Below are 23,558 nucleotides of genomic sequence, written 5' to 3'. Positions count from 1 at the left end.
TCGTAGGATTATGATCAGTATTTTCCTCATGAGGCTGATCTGCTGCAGGCATGAGCAGATTCTGAGACAACATCTGGTTCAAGGGCAGTTCATGTTCATCAAAGAATGGTGAAGGGAAGTTGGAGTAAAATGAAGGGTCATGATGATGATCTTGTTTGGAGATTATAGGATTTTGATCACAGAGCTGAAAAGATGGCCTTTTGAACAAGGAGTCAAGAGGGTTATCGCTATTGCCTGAAGGAAACATGCCTACGGACCTTGTAAATGCAGCAGTTACATTTGTTTTTCTTCTTTTAAGTAACTTTATTTGAGAGCTTTTAAACGGAGATTTGAATCAAAAAAGTTTTCTCTAAGGTGGAAACTGGAACATGATGATGAAGAGTGCAAGTAATGAGAGAGAGAGAGAGAGAGATAAAAGAGATTGTACTAGTTCATTGGTAGTAAAAGTTAGGGCAAGAGCGTGTCTAAACGAAGGCCTAGAAAAGGATGGCAGCAGTGGTGATGGTGATGGAGGGAAAGGCCGGGGGTTGATGGAAGGTGGGTCGGCGTGGTGGGGTGGATTGGATTTTAACAAAGAAAGTGATGCCTATATATACGTATATAATTGGTGTGTATATATATATTTTTTGAATTAAAATAATTGGTGTATGTATAGACTATCAAATACTACTATAGAACTTTATCTCTTCATCAACTATGAGAGAGAGAGAGAGAGAGAGAGAGAGAGAGGATGAGCAATGGGACAGGCCTATATTGTGGAAACTCACGTGGGAGCTGGTGAGGATATAGGGCGAGCCAGACCTATTAAGCGAGGGAGGAAGACCAATTTTTGAATTTTTTTTTACTCAAATCAATTTTATGGAATCAAATTAATTACAAAATAAATATAATATACTTGTCATGTTATTAATTATTTTTATTAAATTATACAGTAATCACACGATAACTGTATTACGCTTATTATATAATTAATTTAAATTCGACCGAACTCGATTTGAGCCAAAATTTCTTCCAATTTTGATGTATTTTTGCAATTTCTATTTTTTCTCATGATGTAATTGTAAGTAAATGTTATTGGGGTTTTTTTATCTTGAGCATCATATGAGTCTTTTTTGGATGACGAGTCAATTTTTTCGTGATTCGAATAAGACATTAGCAATTTCATGTTGTCTAACTAGTTCCCAAAAATTGACAAATTTGAGCTGGGACCTTAGATGAAATTAGGCTTATATGTCCATTGAATATTCACTTTTGTAAGTCCAAAATTTACAAGTCTAACATTAATAGGTTTTGGATAATGTTTAAACTGTATGTCCGATACATATGTATGTGTGCGCGTACGTGTTTAATACAATTCGTAACAATATTCAAGATGAAAATATTAGGACGTACATGAATAGTTTGAGATAAGTTGCCAAGTACATGATACTAACCTTGTCCGATATATACTCCATACATATGCATCCCAGAGAAAGATTGTATTATGATGGTTGGGAAATTAGTTGATTTGACTCTTTTTAATTATCTTAATACAGCACTACATAATTTTTAAATTAATTATTAAGATAAAGTTTATAAAATGTCAAAATTCTCACCAAATCAATATGATCATAAATAGATAAAAAAAAGTACACTTTGTAGTAATTTTCACATGCCAATGAGGAGTATAATTAAGAACAGTGAAAGTAATCGTACTAATTGTATATACACAAAAAACTAAAGTTATTTTGATATTAAAATTGTTATTATTGCAGTGATGTATAACATTAATATGATTCTAACCGACTCTTGAAATTGAACCTTGTTCGTATATAATTTGAAGAATTTGATCGAGTCGATCTGCTGTATATTTATCATTGGTGAAAACTTTAATATTGCTAACAAAATTATTATTCGGGCTCTTTAAAAAATGCAAAAAATCAAAAGCATGCAGAATTTTTCTTTCATACATGTATATATTTATATATTTTTATAGTATTTAAATAAATGAAAACTTTCTATGGAAATCAATTTTAGTGGAATGAAATTCATAGATATTATTGGGATACATGGGAAAAAGAAAGGGTTTGAGAGAGTTGAGAGGGAAAATGAAGTTGGGATAGGAGTCCCCCCAATGAGCTAGGGGTGTAGGGTCTAAGGGGTAGGACAATTATTTGAACCAGTATTAAAACCTTGCTTTATTTCCATTGAAGGCCATGTTTCTTTGACTGTAAGACTATATGTCCCTTTCAGTACTAAAGTTGATCTGAAACCCTAGCTACCCACCCCCCCACCTCTTATATATGCATCTCATATATATATATATATATATATATCTTCCTAATTAATTTTTTTCTGTTTCTTTCCAATTATATTAGTTGATTTGTCCAATTAATTTTAAAAAATAATTAATTAAATTATCTGTAGAAATTATTAAGATTTAAACGTTCAGTAATGCTAGCTAGATTGCAAGCTGCTAGGTAAATATATATATATATATATATATCAAGGAATCAACAAAATTTGATGATATTATCTTATGTCGAGAAACTAAAGAGTTTGATTTTTTAGTATAATTAATAACTATATTTTTTAGGAGGGTTTCCACTTCAAACTAGCTATTTAACGAGCTGATGATTACCAATTTATTTTCTAGTGTTATATATGATTAATGACTCATAAATTAATGATGCTACTTGATATTGAGTGCACACTAATATTTACATGACCCAGAAATTTGGATCTCATATATATCACTCCAAGTGTAATTTGGGGGGAATAATATTTTTGGTCCTCTGAAAAAAGGAAAATCGGCAATTAATTAGGACACTAAATATAAAAAATAAAAAAATGGCATATTGAGGACAAATTAATTTGTCAGAAATTGATTTTAAATATGAAAATATTGGGTTTTACGGCTAGATATGTTAATGTGGACTTTTAAATATTAAAGATGTAACCCTTCATGCCTACATATATAGAATCTAAGTAGCCAAAACATAAAATTGTCCTATTCTGAATTTTAAAAAAGGCGCATTAATATTTTTTATCGTAAAAATAATTCAAAAAATCCGCACATCCAGATTGAATTCTGATGAAATAATTTGTCCCATATAGTTAAAGAACCTAATTAAATTGCAATAATTGCAAATTAATCCTGAAGTGAACTTAATTTATAAGGTTTATCATCTTCATTGATATTTTAATTAATTAGTCCGAAATATTTTCGACCCATGACAATATTGATCAAGTGTTAGCATATATATATATATAGATCTATACATATATATAGCAAGCAGAAATTAAGAATCTTTGATTGCATTGACTCGATGTTGGCTGATGAATATGTCCTGCAATTGCTTTGCTTCAGTGAATTTAACGTTTTGAAAGAATTTTCAAAGTCCCCATCTGAAAATGAAAGACCAATCTATCATGTCCGAAATATCATGCAGCTAGGGTTAGATACATATAATAGGTCGAGTTATTTGATCAAACTTTACAAAATACAAATGATATTATATACTATCATTTAATTAATCTTTAAATTAATTAGTGCCGGCTTAATTAATTTGGTTCATTTAGCAAATTAAATAAGATTAGTTAATCATGAGTATTATATATATCATCTAGCTAGAAATTAAACAAGGAAATTTTGTTATTATTTCTCTCTGTTTTATAATTTTCATGACTCCCCTTGAGTAGCTTTTTATCTATTCATGTATTCATTCAGATAATTAATTTAATTAAGATGAATTTGCAAAAATTTAAGTATTTTTCACCAAGATATTCTGCAAGATTTCTAAAATTAAATATGACTCTTCCATGTAATAAATTAAATGGCTTTGAACTATATGGCCTTATTTATAAAATAACATGTATGAAAAAGCAGTCTTAATAGATTTTTCTATTATGATTTCGTATTCTTTTCACTTATAATAGTAAGTTTTTAAAATATTTTTTTAATATATACTTGACATGCATACAAAAGTGTAAATGAAATCCAAAAATATATATGATGAAAAAGATCAAAATTGGATTTTTTTTTCCAAGTGAATCAAACTAGATATATATGGTACTGCAGAAAAAGTTAAAAAATCAACTATTAGATTCGCAAATTATAAGATACAATAACCAAAATTTAATGAATAGAAACAATTAGAGTTAATTTTTTTTTGTACCATATAAAAAATTATATTATTTAAATTTAATAACCTCTGCAACCTTTTTTCTTGCAGCCTATTCTAGAGGAATCAATCAGATCATTTCATTTTTTTTTTTAATTATGTACCCAATTGGGCTGCAAAAAAAATAAAAAATAACTTAGTAAGCAAGTACTTATGAATAATTCAATAACAAGAAGAGTACAACAATGCATACTATTGGCCAAACAAAGTCTAAAATTTCGTGCACATTATTATTTGGACGAAATTTACAAGGTAATAACAGTTATAGGGGCTAAAAGGGACCGTCATAATTCTTTCCCTTTGTGATCTTTGAATCGGAGCAGATCTCCAGAACGAGCTAGAGAAGCATCATAGGGAGCATTTGGTGATCTAGCATTTTGCGGAGCATTTGAAATATAACATCTAGGAGTATCTGTTGGGAAAATTGTATCACAACACTAATTTTAGTATTCAAAACAGATTTGAAAATTAGTTTAATTCATTGAGCATATATGTATGTATGTATGTATATATATATTAGGAACAATAAAACGATTATTTTCAATATGCTGAATAAATAAAGAAGTAAATTGAAAGACACAAGTTGTATACCAACAATTCGTCACAAGATATGTCTTTCAGTCAACTACACTACTATCAATCAACTTGTCAACATCATGCGAATATTCCATTGGGTCCTCTTCAGGATCCTCCTATAGCTCGTCTGAATCATTTCAACTAATTGATCTATATTTTCTCTGAGGTTGTCTACTTCATTATGCAATTGCTGATTTTCTTGTTTAAGTCGTTTTGTCTCAACTTCGTGTTCGGCCTTCAAAGCTTCTATCTCCAACCAGAGAATTGAGTTTTTCCATCCAATCGTCAGCCCTTCGTTCAACCCAGTGATTGTTGTAGGCTTATTTAGATAAACAACTCAGTAAATCCTCTATTTCGTCAAGCATGTCTCATAATTGCTATTGTAATTCAGCAATCAAACTAGTGAAATGCTCATCGGGGTTTGATGAAAGTGGATGGTTGGGATGACTGGTGACGCTATCTCAACTGAATTCACACTAACCGAATGGCAGGAAAATTACTTGTTTTGAAGAAATTAAACACCCCGTATAAAGTGTATATGGTACAACGTTACTTCTCGCAGGATAAGACAGTTATTGTTTGTTCAGTATAATACTTTTACTGACGAGCACCTCGAAAAACACTCGGTAGCCTTTTACCGAAACTAAAACCCGAACATTGAATTTAGAGAAAAATCTAAAAATTAGAGAGAACAAAGAGAGCTCGGTTTTGGTGTGAGGTTGGTGTGTATTTGGAATAAAGGTGGAGACAACCTTATATAGGCACTCCATGATGCAACAATTAATTCCTGTAAGTAAATCAGTCATTAACCTTCCAGTCGAAACCACCAGAAATCACCAGCGGTTAGAAAAGGTCAGTAAACCATTTTAAACATAGATTTAAAAACATTTGACTATTAATTTTGGTCATGTCTGGTTAAATGCAAATGTTTATACTACAAATTAAACGTAGATTTAAAATATTTGACTGTTAATTTTAGTCATGTTCGGTTAAATGTAAATATTTCTACTACAAAGAGTTACATTCCGACACTGAAATATTTGCCCTAATGCCTGAGCCCACGCCCGGATCCGAAGCTAGGTCGGGCGAGCCGCGCTTGCGTGTGGGCCAACCCCATGTTCACTTAGGTCTCCATAAAATTTCAAACACAACTTGGACTTGAATTTAATATAAGACGTTTATATTTATTATAAAAATATGGGATACACTTAAGTGTAAAAAACACTCACCCCACATCCACCTTATATACACATCAATATCCACTTTATTCTCATCATGTTCCTATGTGGGATATGCTCTTCTTCCAATTTCTTCCTCTTAAATCTACGGATTTCTCATGTAATTCATTTCAAATTACAACAATCCCCCGCAAATCCATAGATTTGAATTCAAGTTTTTGTAGCTTGTTTTTAACAGTGGTACCTTCAGATTTGAAGCACTGTCTAAGTTATCTAGCGTCGGTTATAACCAGTTCAAATGGAACTGTTCCTTGAATTTGAGCCTGTGATTGTAACAGTATCTGTCAGTAATAATAATCTTTAGAATTGACTTTGTGTTAATCTGTGAGTAATAATAACCTGTGATTTGACTTTGTGTTAATCTTTAGAATTGTCAATTAGGTCATGTGTCTTAATCCTGTTCATGAATGCTTTCATAAATAACTCAATTTCTTAATTGCAGCCAAACAACTGTATTCACTTAGCTAGGTGTCTGTCGGGATGCACTGCTAGCATCTCGTCTAATGAACTTGACCCCATTCAGAGTTAAATTCTTATTATACTTGCAGTATCAGTCTAATTTTTGGTGCTCTGACGTACCATATGACTTGTTAATACTACATCGAACCTTCTTTGTGTATCTACACTTAGAATGTTGGATGGTTATCATAGATATATCATTGATGGTTTTTCAGTCTCATTCCCAATCTGAACTTATGTACTTGTGATAGATCTAATTCTTTAGTCAAAGGTTCAACCACATCCTTTGGTCCCACAAAATTATGCCTATAATTCTGACTTATACTTATGCCCTTATAGATTTAAGTCTAATTTGGATATATCTTTTTGTTGTATTTACGACTTCGAACCTTTGCAATTATGGTTTGACTATCACAATGTACAACAAGAAGTGGAAGAAATTGGCTTACAATGAGAAGTTGTAACAACAACCCATACAATTATTCTGCCTCAGTACCAATCGTATTTAACACACATAACTCGACTTCAAAACTAGACCTAATTATCAAAGTTTTTTTTGTAGATTTCTAGGAACTGCACCCCCATCTAAGGTAAATACATATCCTGAACACCCATTACTACTGAAGTTTTTGGCTATCCAGCTAGCATCACTATATCCCTCAAGAACAACAAGGAATTTGTCATAATGTATGGCCAGTGATACCGTGCCCTTTAGGTACCTTAGTACCCTATCCAAAGTTCCCCAATAGGTTTGTCCAGACAACTAGCGTATCTAGTCAGCTTTGAGACAGAAAATGATAGTTCTGGTCCCATGTCATTTTTCAGATACTGCAAACTCTCAACAATTTGGCAATATTTAAGTTGTGCCATCGAAATACCACTTTTATTTTTTAATAAAGCCAAAGAAGGATCAAACAGGATCTTAGCAATTCTATTGTTGTGATAACCAAATTTCACAATTTTCTTCTCAACATAATGAGACTGAGAAATTGTTATCCCATCAGTTGAACGAATCAACTTGATCCCAAAAATTACATGGTCTCACCCATATTCTTCATTTCAAACTTATTCTTCAAAAATGACTTAGTTTCGATTATAATATATATCTAAACATGATATGTTATCTTCATTCAGATTAAATTTACCATCATGTTTAGTAGATAATAATTATCCCACAAATAATGGCCAAACAAGTAATAAAAACATAATCACTATGAGTTTCTAAAACAATTAGTCGAATCAAATGCGTGATGCCATTGAACTATCAAACCCCAGAACCACGGAAAGATTTTTCTGAAACTTATCTTAGTATCTACTGACCAATATCTAAGACATGGTAAACCCACTTAGACAAAACATGCTCTGAAAATGAGATTCAGATCTACGCTCTCCATACTAGTTGTTTCAGTTATTCATGCTCATTTTGATCGTTAGTTAGATTAAACATAATAATTAGCATCATAGTGCTATATTATTTTAGTGTTCCTCAACTTAACCAATCAGGTCAATGTCTACTTTGACAGTTTGTGTAAACACACAAGTAATCTATGGCTTCTGAGTTGCAAGCAATCTAGAACCCCTACAGTTGCTCTGTTTTGTTACTAAACAAAATTTTCTTGATTTGATTTAAAATCATCTCAACAATTCAGCAACTTTTTGGTTCCTTTGTGTTGTCATGTTACCGGTTAAGTCAAATTTAAATTTCGAACTTAAATTTATCCATCTCAATACATTTAATGTCTTCAAAATTGTTGGAAAAATTGTATCACAACACTTATTTTAGCATTGAAAATAGATTTGTGAATTAGTGACATTCATTGAGCATATATGTATGTATATATATATATATACATCAGGATCAATGAAACGATTATCATCAATATGCTGAGTAATAAAGCAGTAATTTGAAAGATCGAGTTTTATACCAACAACTCATCACAAGATATGACTTTCAACCAACAACACTACCATCAGTCAGCTCGTCATCATCATCCGAATATCCCATTAGATCCTCTTCAGGGTTCTCCTCCAGCTCTTCTAAATTATTTCATCTAACTGATCTATATTCTCTCTGAGGTCATCTATTTCATTACGAAATTGTTGATTTTCTTGTTGAAGTTGTTCTATTTCAACTTCGTGTTCGACCTTCAAAGTTTCTATCTCCCATTGGAGAATTGAATTTTTCTCATCCAATTCGTCAGCGCTTCGTTTGGCCATGTAAGAAAAGTAGGTTTGTCTGGACAAATCATTCTGTAATTCCTCCATTTCATCAAACCTGTCTCATAATTGTGTTGTAATTCAGCAATCAAACTAGTGAAGTGTTCATCGAAGTTTGACAAAAGCGGACGGTTGGGCATGACTGGTAACATCTCAATTGAATTTCACACTAACCGAATAGCAGAAAAACTGCTTGACTTGAAAAAATTAAACGTCGCGTATCAAGTGCTTCCGCTAAAGTGTTACTTCTCTCAAGATAAAACGGTTATTGTTCGTTCACTATAGCACTTATACTGACGAACACCTCGAAAAACACTTAGTAGTCCTTTACCAAAACTAAAACCCAAACTTTGGATTTAGAGGAAAGTTCAAAAACTAGAGAGAACGAAGAGAGCTTGATTTTGGTGCGACGTTCGCGCGTGTTTGGAATGAAAATAGAGACAATCTTATATGGGCATTCCATGATGCAACAGTTAATTCCTGCAATTAAACCAATCATTAACCTTCCAGTCAAAACCGCTAGTGACGGTCGACGGTTACAAAACTATCAGTTAACCATTTTAAATACAAATTTAAAAATATTTGACTGTTAATTTTGGTCATGTCTAGTTAAATGCAAATGTTTCTGTTGTAAAAAAATAATTCCTAAGACTTTCACCCTAACACCTACGCTCGAATTCAGAGCCGAGTCGAGCCAAGCAGGCGGCGGGCCACGTGTGAGACAACCCTATGTTCACTCAAGTCTCCATAACATTTCAAACACAATTTGAACTTAATACCAGGAGTTTATATTTGTTATAAACTTCCAATGTAGGGTACACTTGAGTGTAAAAAATACCCCTCGCCACATCCATCTTATATACACATCAATGCCCACTTTATTCCCATCATATTCGTATGAGGGATATGCTCTTTTTCAAATTTCTTTCTCTTAAATCTATGAACTTCTCATGTAATTTAATTCAAATTACAACAACATCTAGGAGAGCATCATGGATCTCATAATTAAGATCAACAAGAGCATGTGTAACCGCTTGTGGAGGTCTAGCCAAAAGATTAATATCTTAACAAAACACTAAAAATATATTTGGAATGTTAGAAACTTGAAATGTAAGAATTGAATTCAAAATATATTCATAACAAGACTAAAAGAGTTAAATAAAATCAATATGAAAATTGGTTGCACTTACTTTCAGTTTGTATGCATCTATCATGTCTATCTTCAACCTACCAATTAAGTTGTGTATTTTTCTACCAATGACTTGGCCAATTTTTTCTTCAGCTTCAACAACTTCATATATCGAGTTGGCACTTTGATTAAGCTCTCAATCCCAAATTGACTGCGAGCCAACTTTAACCTTTGGTAGTTGATGATGTTGTAGTCAAACATAACTGTTGTGATCAAAAAGTTCTACTTAATTTGGTGGACTATTAGATCTTTTATAAGGCATTAAAATAACGGAATTTTATTATGTTTAATGATTCAAATTATTGCTAGAGTAAAATATAATACATAGGGAGTGTTTGTAAAAAAAAATTGCTTTTAGAAAAGTGATTTTTGCATAAAAAGTTAAAAATTTTAGTAGAATTAAAAGTGGGTAATATTTGTGAAAAAAGTAAAAGAGCAGACAAATACAATTTGGATAGTGTATGGGAAAAGATCACTTCTAAGACAAACTTAAATTTATTGAAGACTATTTTATCCCTATTTCTTATAAAAAAAAGATACTATTTTTTATTATATTTGTATTTGTTGTTTGTCGATAATAATTATTTTTTATAAAAAATAATAAATTTTATTTTGTTTAGTATACATCATATTTTATTTTTTGGAGATACTAATGAAAAAAGTGAATGTTTAATTTAATAATACCTTGACTAAGTAATATAATTGTTGATTCATACATAATAATTAAACTTGCATGAATGGAAAAAAATTACTAATTAATCATAGCTTTTTAATTTATATTTTTATGATAAAGTAATGATATAATTATTTAAAAAATCTCTTCTAATAAATTAATTGTATAAAAATATTATTTACCTATTTATTAATTTTAATTGGATATAGTTATTATTGTCTGAATAGTTTAGAGGTATTAGAACTGCAATCAAGCAGTATTTTCTTTAAAAATTTTATTTTTTTGATTAATTCTAATTTATTATTAAAAAATTAATTAAAATATGAATGTTTTTTCACAATAGGAAACAAACATTTTAACTTTGGTGTATATATATGGTGCCGCAGACGTACATATGTCTGCCTCAAAAGAAGTCCACATGATTTGATCAATGATATGGCATGCACATATCAATATTGATGTACACTTGACAAAATTTATGGATATATATACACATATACATATATATTTGTTTTGAGTCTTGACACACCACCTAAATATTGTAGAATCCGGACCACATAGTGAGTAGGTCCTTTATTATGTTGTTTTTGTTCATGAATACCACGAAATTTTTATTTAATTCGTGACCGACCACAAATATTCATTAAATGTACTTGTCCCACTGAAAGAAACAATATAGTATATAATAAAGATTGAAACTTTCATTAATGTTTTTCATATTTAGTGCGATTAGTACATTAAAAATATATATGATTTTTTGTTATAATTAATTAATTATTGTGATTTAAAATAAAAAATTACGATAAATACTATAGTAATTATTGGTGCCCTATATTACCCGTTGTTTCTGTAAGTAACGCCAAAATATTAACGATAATTAAAAATTATAGCAAATGTTTCGGCCATAAGTAGTTAAATCACCACAAATATTGATCAATTGCAGTCCAAACTTACGTTTTTAGCATCGATTTTGTTTGACCGTAATAGATATTATTAATTTATCTTGATTTTAAACATTTATAATCTAGGAAATTAACTTTTTTTAAAGTGATATAATTTATAATTGGAATGTGAAATATTCCTCAAATAAAATCAAATATTTTTATCTGGAGGACAAATTAAGTTGTTATTAATTAGCAAAATAAATCGTTATTTCCTCTTTGCCTTTTTGTAAAAAGTTTTGCTTTAAACTCTTACAAGTTGTTCAATAAAGAAGTCAATAATTGCAATAAATGTGAAGGTCATCGAGTTCGACTCATATGTCGACAATGAATCTATATATGCAACTATACATATATATTCATGGAGTTTTGGATGCGACTTGACATAATTTTCATACTACATCAAATATTTGACAAGTCGGAAAAATGAAATTTAAAAAAAAAAAAATGCTATGTTTCTAACCAAGATCGTCATCCGAAAATACCCTTTAGCATAAACGTAGTCAATTTGAAGTTGAAGAACAATTTACCCTCTTGGTGCCTTAAATTAGACGGAGTGTAGGTACAACTCAATCTTTCAATTGTGAAATTTACAAAATAAATTATCGTTAGAACGACAAAATTCTGATTGTAGCTTTTTAATACTTAAATAAGGTAGATTGTAATAGAAATATATGTGAAGGGTATAAAAATGCTAGTGCTCAAAAGTTGTGCCTAAAGCATAGAGAAGATTATTTATAAATTTTCTCTAATTATATGATTTGAAGTTAATCATATAAATCAAAAAATAATCGTAAAATCACAGTGAGTGCACACATTTACACCAAAGCCTGATTGTATAGACTTTGGATTATTAAAATATATCCAAAGTCTGTCAAAAAAACGATATATTGTGGAAAAGTCTTGATACGATATTTATAAGATATACCCACGTCAAATAGTTTAAGTGATGATGGATTAAATGAATTATCTTGGGGGGATTTACTTTTTGATGTTGAAGCTTGTCAAACATATGTTTTTCAAATCAAATCTAGGGCCTTCAATTGGTTATTTATTAAAATGATCTTTCTAATAAATGTGAAAGATGAAGAAATTAAACTTGGTAAGGCACGTGCATTAATTTTGTGAAGATGGTATCATGTGGCAATATCAGCAAAATTTATTACAACCTCTTTTACAACACAAAATATATAGTTGAATCATCATCATCACTCTCTAGTATTCAAACACATACGTCTATGTCTATATCTTATCTATCTATATCTTATTATGATTGAAATTCGACCTCCAATTCTCTCTAACGCTCTCAATTTCCACGTATTTTTTTCTTTCTCAACAACTCTCGATAACTTTTTTTATTTATTTAACTAATATATATATTTTGAAAAGGTAACAATTATATTATTTACCTTTTTGTGCTCTGTTAATTTTTATTTTATCTTTTCCTTTCTTCTTAACTTTTTATTATCTCTTTTCAACTTCTGTCATCTCATTTTTTTCATAATTATGGAGAACTTATTTTTAAATATTTTTAAAAATAATAATTAGTTGTTAAAATTTAAAATTGATTGTGCATGCACAATTGTTATTTTTTAAATCATGATTATGTCCTATAAATTGTGGGTGCGATCGATGTTCATGATGAGCCAATTGAGACCAATGTTTGGTTGTATTTTCAATGAGATTTTTTCCACTTTTTACTATTTGGGTAGTTGAAAGTTTGTTTTGTCAAACCATTTTCATTGAGAATGCATTCCTATTTTAATTCTCAATTTCTTGAAATTATAGGTCAAATGGGTTTGTCATACTTGTCTTATCTTGTCAGCATGTCTTTTCTTATTTGAAATCAGTTAAAATTATTTCAAATGGCAAGACTCACTTTGATTATTTTATAATTTCACATATTCAATTAATTCAGTCATCTGTCACATCAAAAATAAATATACCTGTATTCAACATTCTCACATCTATATATCTATATTTAGAAACAATTAATCCAAACACATTCTCAATTTTCGCACAAAAACCAAGAAAGCATTTCTACACATTTCCAATTGTTGAAAACTGAAAATGAAAATGAAAACACAACCAAACGGGTATTGAAATAATTTGTGTTTTTCTTTTCTATCTTTTATTTGTTTGTTCAATATATAATCCTGTGAATTCTAAAGAGCAAGGTTAGTACAGTAATGGGCTTCATTCTATCCGACGCTAAAAACGTCAACCCACCCATTTGTCTCCGACTGGGTTGAGCCCACCTAGGAATTGGGCCTTTAACCCAGTAAACAGGTCAATTCCTCTAACAAACAATCGTGCATTTACGGATTTCTTAATAAAATAAACAGAATATTATTTTTAAATACTAGCCATCATGACACACCGCTTTGTGTGTATATAATTAATTTTTCATTTTTAAAAATGTATTATCAATTAAAATAAAATATATAAACCAAAAAATTATATTTTAAAAAAAAAATAAAAGAAGACCAACTTAAGGTATTATCTATACAACTAAAAAATTGTTATACTAGTGCTAAAATGAAACGGAATCATTTTTATATAAAAATAAAAGTTATTTCAATTAAATTTTAAAATTTCTAAATAGAGGTATAATTATTTTATTTAAAAAATTAATACGATGATGTCAAAAGTGATCGTTTATAAATATAGAAAACCTCTATTTTTTATATTAGTATTTTCTATCGTTTATATTTTTTTATGCGTTTCTTTTTTCGATCCGTCTTTTTTAATATAAACATTAATTTCTTTAGTTAATCATTTACTTTCCACTCCCACACAATCTTTTGATTGTTGTTTCTTTCTTTATTTTAATTTTGACGCATCTCTTTTGTCTTATTTTCTTATATAAATTTAGTATTAATTTATTATTTTGTACATAATTCATTAAAAAATTAATAAGTAGTTTATAATATTTTATTTTAAATAGTATTATAAAATTTGCACACACATAAAGTGTGCCGCAAATTACTAATAAATATAAAGGATAATTATATTTACACTTCCTTACATGTGGTCTATTTGTAGAAATCATTCATGTCTTTGCATAATATCACCTATGCATTTTGCATAATTATATAAACTACCTTTGACAACCAAAAAGAAGAGATAGTTTATGTAATAAGGTTGATGTTTTTGGGGGGTGTATGTATAATTTTTTAAGAAAAAATATGATTTTAATCCTATAACTTACGAACAGTTGCATTTTTGGTCATACACAAAATGATTTTGCAATTTGGTCCTATAATTTTAAATATTTAGCAATTTTCATCTTTTCCGGCCAAATTGCATGTGACTTGCATATGACACAATTAAATCGTAATTTTAGTCATGAAACTTAGGAGACGTAGGTATTTTTAGTCCTGTAACTTAAGAAAGTTGACATATTTGGTTCTACACGAATTGATTTATAAGACTAAAATTGCAATTAAATTAGGTCATATGCAATCCACATACAATTTTTTGACCAAAAGAACTAAAATTGCCAAAATTATTAAGCTACAGGAATGACTTGTGTGAATCAATTCATACAGGATCAAAAACACCACCCCTTTAAATTATCAGACTGAAATTACATTTTTTCTAGTTTTTTAAAAAGTATGGATGATTTGAACAATACTGATGTTTCTAATGGATGTGCATATAATTATCAAAAATAATTTGTATAGACCGATTATAAATTAGGGGTATAAATATAATTATCCCTACATATAAAAATATTGACAATTATTCATGTTGTCACGACATTGGTCAAGAATGATTAACTCGGTACCGTTAAATGTAATGTTGTCTGAGGACATTATTAAAATCCAGCACTGCTTTCGGCAGTGCATGAATTGATGATACAGATACAATAAAGACATGTTTGGATCATATGATTAAAGCAAAAAATACATAATAATGTTCACATTTGTTCTAATATATATCCAACAACTGTGCATTCACATTAACATAGCACATATGTAAAGACCGCTCTTGTATGAAAGATTTATGTGCCTTTATTTTGACTAGTCCACAACTTTTCTGGAATTGCAGCTTAACCTTAATTCTATCCCGATGTGATTGAGACAAGTGATTCTATGTTTGACACTTTAGTCAGTGCAATTTACCCGACTTTTGAATTTTATTGTGGTTCAAATGTAAGAAAAATTATATTATTTGTCCCGTATATTATGGTCAATATATTTTTCGTTTTATTATGAATTCTCATTAATGATTAAATAAAATTGTTTAATCTTTTCATCAAATTTTATTAGTATTTAAACGGAAAAAGATCACGGGTTGATTTTGTGTAAATTAGAGGGTTTTTCTTGGAAGGAGCCGATTTGGAAAATGGGAGGAACTCCACTGAGCGTAAGCAAATTATAACTTATACCCACTTGTGGGATGAATTGTATCGATGGATGGACCACTTCTTGCACCCATTATTTGTACCATTTTAATTCCATGAATGTGGATGCATTGCAATTTGCATGCTGTTCTTTTCATATTAGGTCAATTAATGATATGTATCATTAACACATAAGTTTGTAATCATTGAATCAACTAACCCTTCATGCACTTGAGGAAAAAACCAATAAGAATAACAAATACAAGAGGCCTGAAAATAGAAATTTAGTATTTACCGTTTTGAAATCTAATAAACTTTTATATATCTAATGCTTAAAAAATGATGTGTGAACTTCTCTATATTTTACATAAAATAGAAAAGTACTTTTCTAACCTAGTTAATATTATATAATATGAAATCTGTATGTGAGTACCATAGTTATAATTCACGTTACAAGTCCACGTTCAGCCAATGGCATGTGTTTTTTATGTAGATTTAGCGTGGGAGAATATAGCACTTTAATCTCACATATCTTTTCAATACTAAAATTCGATTATGATAATTCGTAGAAAAGGAACATTCAGTAGATGCATTTATATTTTTTTAATCGAAACTTACACCATACTTATCTAATTTAATTGAGGTGGAATAAAGTATAACAAATTCCAATCACATGAAGTGATACGGGCAACTAATTGTCCAATCGCATGAAGTGATACAATTTTTACATAAGCATACATGTTAATACCTATGTGTTCTTTATTTATTTATTTATTTTAAATTTTGCGGATAATTTTCAAATAGTTCATAAGAAAAATCAAACACAAACGCATCTTTTCTTTTCCCCCACTCTTGCATGTGACAGGCACTATAGAAAAATGCCAAAAAATAATCAACAAAACCTAATGACATACATTTAAAAATCAAACTATACTTAATATTAAACAATTAAATATTAAAACCAAACAAGGTAAAAGTACTAGTAAACTTGGGCGCCGTACCCTCACTCCGACACACTAAACATAAAAAATTGGGAGATTAATTAAAGATGAAAAGGTGATGAAGGGCTTATTAATTATGATTAGTGCCATGAGCTCGGAAGTTAATTATTTACATAATTAGCACTACATATGTATGTATGCTTTGCGGGGAGGGAACATACGTCATGAAAGCGTGAGACTGATGTCATCATAAACCCCAAAAGCGTAGGACTTTCTCGTGCCCTATTCTAGTAGTGAGGGTTGCAGCTATCATCAAATCTTTGAAACCTAATAACTCTTTTTTTTTTTTTAAATGTTGGGAGATTATTAAAATAAAGAAATTATGATAAGAACAAAATAACAATTATTAATATTGCAGAAAGGAAAAAAGGTTGGGGTGGGGGGTTGAAAAGGTTATGGAAAATGGGGACCAAAGCAGCCATGCGTGTGACCATTTAGCTGCACAAGTGTGTCGTCTCTTCTCTTTCCATTGCCCAAAGTGAGCAAAATAGTCTTGTACTTGCTCATGTTTCTGCCCTTTGAATGACCTGACTTTCTCATTGAAAAAAATCCGTACAAATTACGGTTGATCCACGACACTGTGATTTTCACATCTAAATTTGACAGATTTAAAGGGTTTTAAAATTTTAATTCATTTTTATTTTTATATATATCAATTATGAATAATGAGATAGATCATCCACGGAATAAATTGGTGAAAGTAACATGTTTTTTTTTTTTTAATTAGGTTATTAATTAAATATAAATATACATATATATGTTGAGATAAAAATAATTTGTAAGAAGGGTATGATGTGATCAAGATATAAGTGTGCAAGGGCATGCAGAACAATTATCATTAATTATTGTCTTGCTCTGAATGCTATATATAAATATATAATTATAAGCTAGAAATTTCTGCAGCGTTCTCTCTTCCCAACAACAAATTATATTGAGAGAGACAAGCACAGTAAATTCAGTTATTGTGCTTAAAAAAGGGAATAAAAAGTTTAGTAGGGTTAATCATAAATTTCCTCCACTTTTGTCGGCTGCCAAATGCTTCTTATTACCTGTGTAATTACTCAGACATTGTTATTTGCTGGGGAAGACATTTCAGTTATGAAATCTCACTTTTTCTTGGTTGAGCACGGCTAAAAAAAATACCTAATAGCTGTGGGAAAAAATTGATTTTAAAATTCTCATCACATTATTACTAAGTAAAATTATTAATAAATTTATTGTTAATCTATATTAACAACGAGTTTTACTATTTTACACGGAATATATGTAGTTGCTATTAACCCTATTTCTTAAAATATACTTAGCTACCCGCGGAATTTAAATATTAATCTTTGTCCATCTTATTTATTTATTAATTAATATATTTGGATTTTGAATTAACGAGGAAAAAAAGAAAGAAAGAAGTAGAAAATACCAACAAAAATTAAATAAAGTAGAAAGTACAATGATTTGAAGTAAGAAAATAGTTATCCTGATCAGTAAAATTACCTAAAAACCAGAATGCAAAAATCATTTTCCATTGCATTAATACTAATTTCCTAATTCCAAAAACTCAACATGAATGCTAGCAACTTTAAATATTCGCAAAACAACATAAGTAGTGACAAAATCAGATATGCATATATATATATATGTGTGTGTGTGTGTGTGTGTGTATAAAAATTTGAAACAAGTACAGTACAGTAGTTGCTCGCAGATTAAAGTTGAGATGCAACCTAGTATTCAAAATCCAAATCCTAACACCCCATATCAGGACAGCAAAAACTGCATTTTAGTATACTGTTGGTGAAGAAAAAGGCAGCATTACATACAGTTTGTGATTTGTATTTTTATTTCCTGGTTCCCAAGAAAGCATAAAAATTACGATTATTGTAATTCGAGGATTTTGGTACCTATATATAACAAATCAGTAACGACGTGATTCTATATACAACGAAGACTTGTCATTATAAGAAGATTTTATTTTTCCTATATATTATCCTGATTTATATATACATGACTAATAAATGTACGTAATAAATCCATAAAAACAAGAGGGATGGATATTGCATTTGCAGGAGTTACAGTTGTGATTTCTTTTTAATTCCAAAAGGACATGTAATAGGCAGCAAGTAGTAAGTGTCATGAATACATGCAACTGAAATCGAGGAAACTATCGCCTATAGAGACAGAAACTGTATGCAAGAATAACGGAGTGTGTTCCAAGACACAATGATTACATGGGTCTTGGGGAAGCAGAAAGTTTTGGCGTGGAAATAGCTATAGAGAAAGAGCATAATATGGAAGAACGTGGGAGGCTTGACCACGGTACCAAACCCATACAAATACATACCCCTATATATATATATATATATAGATAGATCATATCCTTCTTTTTTTTTTATCATCACACACATACACACACTTAGTACGCTTTATTATTTGTCTTTGGTCGGTCGACAATCTGTGTGTTTTGTATTCACTGTGTTGTGCTTGTGTTTCCCCCCTCCATATCTCGCTCTCTCTCTCTCTCATCAAAAATTCTTTCTTTCTGCGGCAGCAGCACTCATCAGAGAGAGTGTCATTATGAGGGCTTTGAACCAATAACTAAGCAACATGCCATATTATTATATGTTGTACATATATGTATATATGAGTGTGTGTATATATATAATGTATGTGCCTCAAAAAGGACTCACTGCTCTGATAGCTACAGAAATGGATATGTAATGAGAGATAGAGAAAAAAGAGAGTGCCGTAAGAAGAAAGGAAAGAAGATTAACAGTACTTCCATACCTCTATATATGTTAGGAGAGTGAGAGGGGCCAAGTCCAAGTCCAACACAAATTACAAATAAACCAAAAAGATACCAACAAACCCAATACCAAAGGAAAGGTGTTTTGATGGTAGGATAGAAAGGGAGGCTTTCTTTCTTTCTTTCTTTACTCTTCACTCTTCACTCTTCACCCCCCTCACAAAAACTCACCACCTCTCATAAAGGCTGTGCCAGAGACCAACAACAAGAAGAAGAAAGAAAAGAAAACACACGTCTTTTTTTTTTTATTATTATTATTATTAAAAAAGAGAAGAATAAAAACAAAGGTCTGTCTTTTAGTTCTTTACCCCTTTTTTCTTTTCTTTCTTTTTATTTTCTGTTTTCTTCCCTTGAAAATATCCCCTTTTGGCCCCCAGAGGAAGTAGAATCCAAGTTCTTGATCCTTTCCTTTCACATATTCTCTCTTTTCATCTTTATGTGAAAGAAAGATGGCATGATTATGAAACAACCCTAAAGTTGGTTTGATCTCAAGCCTGTTTTTCGAGTTTCTGGACTGCCATAATCAAACACACATACAGACACTACCCCTTTTAATTCTTTCTCACATACATATATATCTATGCATCTTCCTACACATATAAATTGAGGCAGGCCAGGGTTTGTTGGGGTTGAGGGCTTTGATATATTATTATTATGTGTGACAACAACAAAGAGAATCAAGAAAATATTTTACATGTTTTAACTGATAATATTGAGGGTTTCCAAATTCAGGATCAATCTCTTATCCCACAGATGCAGCAGCAGAATACTAGTGCTGATGCGTATATTGGAGTAGGAGGAGGAGGAGGAGGAGGTGGTGGAGGTGGAGGTGGAGGAGGAGGGGGATCAACTCTAACTTTCCCTGAGGTATCACAAATCCTTCCATGGACTCTCCCATCAGTCCATAACTTCAACCCCGTCCACGACCCGTTTCTTCTCCCCCCTCCAGCACCACCCTCCTATGGAGGTCTGTTCAACAGGAGGCCATCCGGGTTGCAGTTCGGATACGATGGCGGGTCGTCGGACCACCACCTGAGGCTCATTTCGGAGTCTTTGGGCCAGGTTGTGCATCCCAGCTCCGCCCCTTTTGGGCTGCACGCCGAGCTGCAGAAGATGACGGCTCAAGAAATTATGGATGCTAAGGCCCTTGCTGCCTCCAAAAGCCACAGTGAAGCTGAGAGGAGGCGCAGAGAAAGAATTAACAACCATCTGGCTAAGCTCAGAAGCTTACTCCCAAGTACCACCAAAGTAAGCATTTTTACGCCACTTCAATGTCCAACTACTGAATTTTATTATAATCATCATTACCTTATTATTTTTATGTGTACTTATAAGATGTAAATAATTATATATACCATCAGCCACAAACATTCCCTTCCCATGATGTGTTAATTAGTAGATTTACACCAACCTTAAAGTTAGATTTTTTGTTTGGTACAGAGATTGATTTTGATATCCCAATTAAGATCCCACTTAGATAATTCAAGAATTGGATTCATTATGATGGGTGGAGGTTTAGGTGGAGGAAAATGCCACAAATAGGTTCTTATTTTATGAACCAAATCAGTTATCTGTACTGATCATACTTTATTGTTCATGTGTGCTGAAGAGAAACTTTTGTTTATTATCTTTTCATCTTTTTTGCTTTGGGAATTCGATTCCTAAGTGGTGGTTCCGAGGAGAAAAAATGGGGCGGGTTAAAAAGGGAGGGAGCGTTAATATCGCTCAGTTTGATATGATAAAGAGAAACCATGCAGCAGTTGAAAAGCTTCCATGGAAAATTCTTGCCGGATTCGCAGTCAAAAATTTTAAATATGAAGAGATCTCAAAAGAGAAACTCCAGAAAAGACAGACAAAGAAGCATTCTTGTCAGTCATTGGGCTCATTTTCACACATTATTATACCCATGCCTACTATATATCTCAAATCCCAGTACCATTTGTATTTAACAACGACAAAAACTAATAAAATTAGCTTTATGTTTTCCTTGGTTCAGACTATATGTTAGCCACTCACCAAATCCCATGTCTTCTTTTCACTAAAAGAAAAAAAGAAGGCAAAGCTTTCACATTCTGGCACCCTCTTAGTTTCTAGCAAAATCTGTCTTAATTTTTGACTAGAAAGTTCTAGCTACATATGTGTATATCCTTTTTCCTTTCTAAATATTGGCAGCAGTCTTGGAATTATATTCTTAACTTGATGTTGTCATTTTTTTTTGACGAATGTTATGTGAATTCCAGACAGACAAAGCTTCATTGCTGGCAGAAGTAATCCAGCATGTGAAGGAGCTAAAGCGCCAAACTTCTCTAATAGCCGAAACCAGCCTGGTCCCGACCGAGATGGATGAATTAACTGTCGACAACGCATCGGATGAAGACGGTAAACCTGTGATCAAAGCCTCAATTTGCTGCGAGGACAGGTCCGATCTCTTGCCTGACCTGATCAAGACTCTAAAAGCTTTGCGGCTGAGAACACTGAAAGCTGAAATTACGACACTTGGAGGAAGAGTTAAGAATGTCTTGTTCATCACTGGAGAGGAAGACTCAAACAGTAGTGGAAATGGTGATCATCAAGGGGAGCCGCAGCAGTACTCTATAAGCTCAATACAAGAAGCCCTTAAAGCAGTAATGGAGAAATCCAATGGGGATGAGTCTGGTTCAGGGAGTGTTAAGAGGCAAAGAACCAATATCAGTATCCTTGAACACAGGTCCCTTTAGTTTGAAGAATTAATCAATACTAATTGCTATAACAAGCCTAGCTTATTTTATTTTTCTTCTTCTGTTTCTCTATCATGTGTGGTTTTTGGGTTGTGCTATTTTTACCATATATATGGGGTGTGCTAGAAGTAAATCATATATTTTGGGGTAACTTATTGAAAAGGGAGTGTGAAATAGAAAAAGTCCAGAGAGAAAAGAAAGTGAAAACAGACAGCTGACAAGAGTGGATTGTGGTTGGTGAGATCAGTTCCATTTATGTATGTTACAGCTTCATTTTCTTGAACATGATTCTCCACACACACACATGGTTAGAATGTAGGGCAAAAAACAGTGGGGGATCTTTTCCGTGAGGAGGGAAACCTTAGATCAAAACCTAACATAGAAATATTGGAGTTTGAGAGGTTTTCTTGATCTGGTTTAGGCTGAAAACTTGCAGCATGCTGTTTTATATCCCTCTATAGGTCAGACATCGGCAATAGGTTATTTTGAGAAAGGTGACATATTGCTTCTTGTCATGCATATGCTACAAGCTCCCCACCACCACTACCACCGCCTCCGCGGCTTCAGCTACGGCGTTCTAAAATCATTACTGATGAAGGACGAATTTAGTTCTCTTTAAATAGAGCTTTGATATACGGACTTATGGTGGGATGTATATAGAATGAGGGCATTGGTATATTTCCTTTTCTCCCTTTATTATGCAAGTGGTCATCAAATATATGTATATGTTGGCCCAGGGTGAGGTTTGGTGTATCAAAGTGCAAGATTTTAGTTGCACTTGTAGTAAAAAGACCATCATTTCATTATCTTTTTTTGAGTGTTTCATCTCATTTCTAAGCTTTTACAATTTATTTTTCTGGAATATATAAGTTTAGATTTACTGTGAATACACTTTTTACCCTAAAGTATATTTATAGTTGCATGATCCGTTAATATTATAATAGATATAACAAAATTAAACACTTCTAATCATAGTTTTTAGGATAAAAATACACTTATCATTTAGCCCCGTTATTCTATGTTTATATATTAGAATCATTTCCCATATATAAAATAATTTGAGTTATTACAAAATGTCATTTAATTTTATTCAAAATATATTTTATTTATAATTAGTAAAAAATCTTGTAAAACCTCCATAAGCTTAAGTAGTCTCTTATATATAGTTTCTTATATAATTATTTAAAAAATTATATATCTTATATTTTATGTTGTTATATATGTATGTGTGTGTATAACTTT

The 23,558-nt window shown here is 31.3% G+C and overlaps 2 protein-coding genes across 2 annotated transcripts in view; one reads left to right on the top strand and one right to left on the bottom strand.

The window, feature by feature from the left end:
- The window catches only part of LOC105162182 (transcription factor TCP12-like), a gene marked incomplete in the record, with an annotated part of 2,076 nt that extends 1,339 nt beyond the window's left edge, over positions 1 to 737 (bottom strand). Inside the window, 1 exon segment of the mRNA XM_020696646.1 lies at positions 1 to 737. Within this exon segment, the coding sequence (XP_020552305.1) occupies positions 1 to 247 (247 nt within the window).
- Positions 19,504 to 23,146, top strand: LOC105161357 (transcription factor bHLH30). Its single transcript, XM_011079014.2, has 2 exons — positions 19,504 to 20,847; positions 21,840 to 23,146. Exons 1-2 carry the CDS (start codon positions 20,254 to 20,256, stop codon positions 22,314 to 22,316), a joined length of 1,071 nt encoding a protein of 356 aa, XP_011077316.1. The 5' UTR covers positions 19,504 to 20,253; the 3' UTR covers positions 22,317 to 23,146.

The sequence above is a fragment of the Sesamum indicum genome, linkage group LG1 (assembly GCF_000512975.1).
Source record: "Sesamum indicum cultivar Zhongzhi No. 13 linkage group LG1, S_indicum_v1.0, whole genome shotgun sequence".
NCBI classification, from domain to species: Eukaryota; Viridiplantae; Streptophyta; class Magnoliopsida; order Lamiales; family Pedaliaceae; genus Sesamum; species Sesamum indicum.
This window is presented reverse-complemented; position numbering and strand designations above follow the sequence as displayed.

Bases quoted from the DNA above. Each gene is read 5' to 3' on its own strand.
- LOC105161357 (XM_011079014.2), top strand. From the start codon at position 20,254: ATGTGTGACAACAACAAAGAGAATCAAGAAAATATTTTACATGTTTTA. The intron at 20,848-21,839 runs GTAAGCATTTTT...TGTGAATTCCAG, and splicing joins TACTCCCAAGTACCACCAAA to ACAGACAAAGCTTCATTGCT.